The following is a 6000-nucleotide window of genomic DNA, read 5'->3' as shown; positions in this document are numbered from 1 at the left end:
TTGTTCTCTTGCGTACAGATGTCCAATGCTCCAATGCCATTTGTTCAAAAGGCTCTCCTTCTTCCATTAAGTATAATGTCTGTAGCCTCCTCCTTGTGGAGTCACCAGGGCTGGTGGAGTCCCTCCACTGGAGGCCACAGCTCCTAGAAGGCAGTCTTCCCACAGAGCTCTCTCTCCAGATTATGTTATGGTGATCTCCTCTTACCTGTTCACTGGCCCCAGGGTACTGCATCCTCCCTTGTGGTTTCCCCATACTCTGCCCACACCTTTATAAAGAGTCCCTTTATTAAATCTTCCTCGAATTCCCCAATTTAAGTGAGCCATCTGTTTCCTGTCAAGACCCTGATACATCCTGCAAATGATACATTTTCCAAAACCCAAACATCAGACATATACTGTCAATTGTCACAAAGCAAAGATCATTTATTTTTTTTTTGAAAAGTCGTTTACAGGTATTTAGAGGCAAATGGATTTCCACTTTAAAACAGATGAAGATAAGTGTGTGTCATTAAAATAGCATGCAATCAAACATTTCTACTGTTGTTTCATTTTGTTTTTAACTGTGTCTGTGGTACTTGTAAGTGCAGTATTGCTTACCTAACTACTATAACATTGCAGTCAAATACTGATTATCCATGTACTGGTGCATCATGTACCAGGATCCATGTACTGCTCATATCATTTATACTCTCTGCATCTATTTCTATCAGGAACTTTTTCCTGCAACCCACTTAACACCCTGCTCAACCAGACTGAGACCACAACCCCTGCTCTGTCTCAGATGGGTGACTAGGTCACCCATAAATTTCTATGACCTATACTCATGCTGACCCCCTTTTGTGAGGACAGATCACCAAGAACCAAGGTATATATAAAATTGATGAAAGAGCCATTATTTCCTAGTTGTGTAAAAGGAAACAAACCTACCTAAGCAATCAGTGGCAGTAGAAGTAGAATAAAATCATAAACCTTTACAGAAAAAAATATTACAGTTGTGTGTGCTTGATTTCTGATGATTTCCACCCCAAAAAAAGTTTCTTGTCTTTTATTTAAAACTTAGCAAATATATCACAGTTACAAAGATTAAGTTGTATCTACATAGCCAAAATGAAATGGGGTTAAGGCAACTGTCCAGATTACTCAGGATAAAAAAGCATCCTAAAGTAATGACCAAACCACTCTATGCAAAGGCAAGTAAAAGGCTGAAGCCGTTTTCTGCTTCTCCAAACAAACAAATCCACCTCCACCGTCACTACTGAGAGCACTCCAAAGTGTCCTTGTTTGTGATGGGAAGGCTCGGGGTCTCTGCTACCTGAATGTTGGTTTCAGTCATGCCATTCATTCTGTGAGTATAGATACAGACTAAAGGAAAAAGCTCATTTTCACCTTCATTATACAAACTGATTATCAACACTGACCCCTAATAAAAGGAAAACTTGCTTTTTATAGGCTCATCTTATGTTAGGGCTGAGATAGACCTCTGAATTCACCTAGCCCAAGTCCCTTATTTCATAAACAAGGAAGCTGGAGTCCAGATGGGTTCAGCAGCTGGCTCAAGGTCATATCAAGAGACCTGGCCAGCACTTTTCTCTACACAACACTTATCACACCACCAGTTTACCAGTGTACCCACATGTGGCAAACCTTTCCAGCTATTTCCTTCAATATGTCTCTTCCCTTCTGCATTTTGTCTGATCATATCTAGAAAAGATGCTAAGGACACAGTAGGTGAAAGACTATGATTCAGTCACAGCCAATCAAGAGGATATTTCCTGATACTTTCAAATGCATTCAATACTTTAAATAAGAATGAAACCAATTTGGATGTTGAATATGAAGAACACCAGTTTGTCTGCCATGTTTTAAATCCAGGCGTTCATGAGCTTCCTTTGCTTGTAGGGTGGGGGCCGAGGGGAAGGAAAGAGGGAGAAATATGGTGAAATAGGAATGACTGATAGATTTGTCCTCTCTTCAGCTTATTCTATGCTGCATACAAACAGTCCGAATAGCAAAGATCGAGAAATACTAGGCCAAAGAATTTAGGCTCCACCCCTTTAACTTGTAAATGGGACAGGCCAGTGAAACAGACCAATGCTTTTAGTGGCTTTTGATTTGATTCCACTGGCATAGACAGAGTCCAAATTCAACATCAAATTTATTTTAACATTGCAGTGAAAGTGCTACTAAACAGAAAATGTAATAAAGTCAGTAACTATCAAGCAAATCGCTTCTTATTTTTGTAACAAGGAAAAATTTTTTTTGGCAAATAGTTCTATAGTTAGAGAATATGAAGACACTTAGAACTAATCTCCCCAATATGAAAATGTCCCCAAATTATCAAGTTGAAAGGCACATACCACTGCCCCAGCAGTTCATCCAAGTAGTCTCTAGCATGGGAAATTTCAATTGTGCTTTTAGCTTGCTATCAATGTAATATGGCCTTAAAAAGTGACATCCGTGCATATGTATAATTTCTTTTCAAATGGACCAATCCTCTTCCCCTTTTCTGATTTTCACTTTCTGAAGATCCATCTTTGTTAGTTCTTTGTCTTATAAAGGACATAGTCCATGATGGTCTTGGAAAAAAATGTACTTCACAGTTTGTGCTCTATTTTGTCTATAAACCAAGTTGTATTATCTTTGTGTCCTAACACAAAATGAACTTTCTTGAAATACCAGTGTGATGGTACTTCCAAATTGTCATTTGTTGGAATGCAAAAGTCCTGGATTATTATCTTTTCTCACTGGTTGTTTAAGGCTTACTTCACTTCCGGAAGAGATGATTGGCAAACTGTTATCCATGTGGTATCTGATAAGGTGGCCGACATTATCAAATACATGATCCTTGGTCCTTACCTTGAAAAGGAAGTACAAAGTATTTAGGTTAAATGATAATAGTTCTCCTGAAAGATGTAAACAATCAGGAAAAAAAACCAGACACATCCCTGAAGGAGATATTTGGATGAATAACAAAAAAAATCACTTTTCAACTCTATATCCCTTAGTAAACACTTGTCTCATTCCCTATTACCTTTTTTAGCAATTTTCCCTCTCAGTTAGAAAAATGATAAACACTGTCACCCAATCCAAATTTGCAACCAACCTCTTTGCCATGTTACTGTTTGATATATTCTATCATGTTACCATTCCTATAAATATTTAACTGTATATACAAGCATGAATCCCAGGATTACAATTATAACTCAGCAAGCAGACTGTTTCCAAAATATCTTGTGTCTATGGGAAGCAGGCCCTTCTAGAGAAGTCCTGCCTCTCCTTGGAGGCTCAACACAAATCCTGTCTACTTCAAGAAGCCTCCTCAGACTCTCCTAATAGGCATTCATGTCTCCTTCCTGCAGACTTCATGGTAGCTGATTCATAAATATTTGTTACATGGAGCTTCTTGTCTGCATGCCAAAGCAAATTAGTTTCCCTGCACCTGCTTTCTCCTGAGGACTTTCCTCCCTAGTATTACTGTGTCCTCACCCTGGGCATGAGCAGAAGATACTACTCTCCATCATGACGCCACTGGCCGTAATATACTCCTGTGTGGAGGGTGGCTGAGAATTGCCCAGGAGCAGGAAATCATGCAGCCAGAGAATACCTTGCTACATGATTCTGCTACCTCTCTAACAAGGGATTATTTAGTTCTGTTTAGATACTGATTTTCAGCATATTAAAGAAAACACACATTTTTTGGAATAATTGACCTAATTTGAATATAACTATGGATTAAATAATGGTAATGTATCAATGTTTAAATCTCTTGATTTTGATCACTGTACTATGTCTATGTGAAAGAATATCCCTGTTCTTGGGAAATACGCACTCAAGGATTAAGAGGAAAAGGGCACAAGGTTTCCCACTTGCTCTGAAATGGCTCCAAGCCTTGAAAACATTTTGATCTCCTTCATCCCAACCCCAATCCTTATCAAATCAGTTGATCAGTCCTGCCAGTCTGTGGTGTAAATTCCAGCTCACTCTGCCCTCCTCTCTATATTTCTCCTACCTCCATTCTGGTTCAGGCTTTCACCAGTTTTTACCTAGAATCCCCTACTTACCTTCTTCTCTAAGCAATCCTGCATACAAATGTCAAGTTAATCTTCCAGTGCAGGGATTATAAACCATCCACTCTCCAGCCAAACATACCAGGAGATGTTTTAGTTTGTGGGGAGGGTGGGGGGACAGTTTAAGGTAGAAGGTGCCCAACAGAGAGTTTGTAAGTATTTTGAATTAAAAATGGGGAGATCTCCTATAAAAATTTCATTTTGTGGCTTCTTTGGGAAAATCACATTTGGCTACCCTGGGTCCTTACTCCAAATGGCAGCAACTGACTGGAACTGCATTTGACTGTCCCTCTTCCCAGTTGATAACGGCCCCCTGCACTCCATGAGCTTTCCACCATTTGCCCAGGTTTACACACAGGCTGCTGTGGCCGCAGTCACAAGGTGCACGGGAACGTGTGTGTGTGTGTGTGTGTAGGTGTGTGTGAGAGAGAGATAACAAAAGCATAACATGAGATGAAGCCCCTGAACAAGTTGTTAAGTGTTCAACAGTGTAGTTAACTTTTTTTAATTATTTATTTATTTTTTATTCTTATGTTAATCCCCATACATTACATCATTAGTTCTAGGTGTAGTGTTCCATGATTCATTGTTTGTGCATAACACCCAGTGCTCCATGCAGAACGTGCCCTCCTCAATACCCACCACCAGGCTAACCCATCCTCCCACCCCCCTCCCCTCTAGAACCCTGTTTGTTTTTCAGAGTCCATCGTCTCTCATGGTTCGTCTACCCCTCCGATTTCCCCCGCTTCATTCTTCCCCTTCTGCTATCTTCTTTTTTTTTTCTTAACATATATTGCATTATTTGTTTCAGAGGTACAGATCTGAGATTCAACAGTCTTGCAACAGTGTAGTTAACTTTAAGCACAATGCCATACAGCAGATCCCTGGAACTTTTTCATCTTACGTGACTGAAATCTATAACCATTAAACAACAACAACCTGTTTCCTCCTCCCCACCAGGCCCTGGTAACTACCATTCTACTTTCTGTTTCTATGAGTTTGACTACTTTTGATATCTCATACAATTGGAATCATGCGGTACTTGTCATCCTGTGGCTGGCTTATTTTAATTTTTAATTAATTAATTAATTAATTTATTTATTTATTTATTTATTTGAGAGAGAGAATGAGAGAGAGAGAGAGAGCACATGAGAGGGGGGGAGGGTCAAAGGGAGAAGCAGACTCCCTGCCGAGCAGGGAGCCGGATGCGGGACTCGATCCTGGGACTCCAGGATCATGACCTGCGCCGAAGGCAGTCGCTTAACCAACTGAGCCACCCAGGCACCCCTGGCTTATTTTAATTAGCAGGATATTCTCCAGGTTCACTCATGTTGTAGCATGTGACGGACTTTTGTCTTCTTATGGCGGAATAGTATTCCGTTGTATGTGTGTGTATGTATATACACCCCACATTTTCTTAATCCATTAATCCATCAAGGGACATTAAGCTTGTTCCTACCACTTGGCTACTGTGAATAATGCTGCAATGAAGATGGGAGTGCAAATGTCTCTTTAAGGTCCTGATTTCCATTCTTTTGGGATGAAAACCCATCTAATAAATATGGACCATATAGGAGTTCTATTTTTAAAAGAGGACACCTCATACTGCTTCCCACAGTAGCTACACCATTTTACATTCCCATGAACAGGGCACAAGGGTTACAATTTCCGTACACCCTCACCAAAACTTGTTCTTTTCTGTTTGTTTGTTTTTTATAATGGCCATCCTAACAGGGGTGAGGTGATATCTTACTGTGAATTTGATTTCATTTCCCTAATGATTATGGTTGTTGAGCATCTTTTAAAATACCTGCTGGCCACATGTAGATCTTCTTTGGAGACATAACTATTCGTCATCTGCTCATTTTTAAATCAGTTTGTTTTTTTGCTATTGAGTTGTAGAAATTTCTTATGTGCTCTGAAAACTAACCCC

General features: G+C 39.8%; 1 protein-coding gene across 1 annotated transcript in view; it reads right to left on the bottom strand.

Moving 5' to 3' along the window:
- Positions 1-463: 463 nt before the first annotated feature.
- Positions 464-6000, bottom strand: part of SHC4 (SHC adaptor protein 4) — a 129091-nt gene continuing 123554 nt past the window's right edge. The window contains exon 12 of the mRNA XM_045900127.3: positions 464-2856. Coding sequence (XP_045756083.1) covers positions 2701-2856 — 156 coding nt within the window. The 3' untranslated portion in view covers positions 464-2700. The remainder of the gene's footprint in view (positions 2857-6000) is intronic.

The sequence above is a fragment of the Mirounga angustirostris genome, unplaced genomic scaffold (assembly GCF_029215605.1).
Source record: "Mirounga angustirostris isolate CCGP_5_RB_7025 unplaced genomic scaffold, mMirAng1.0.hap1 SCAF_9, whole genome shotgun sequence".
Lineage (NCBI taxonomy): Eukaryota > Metazoa > Chordata > Mammalia > Carnivora > Phocidae > Mirounga > Mirounga angustirostris.
Note: the sequence above shows the minus strand (reverse complement) of the source record. Positions and strands in the feature narration are given on the sequence as shown.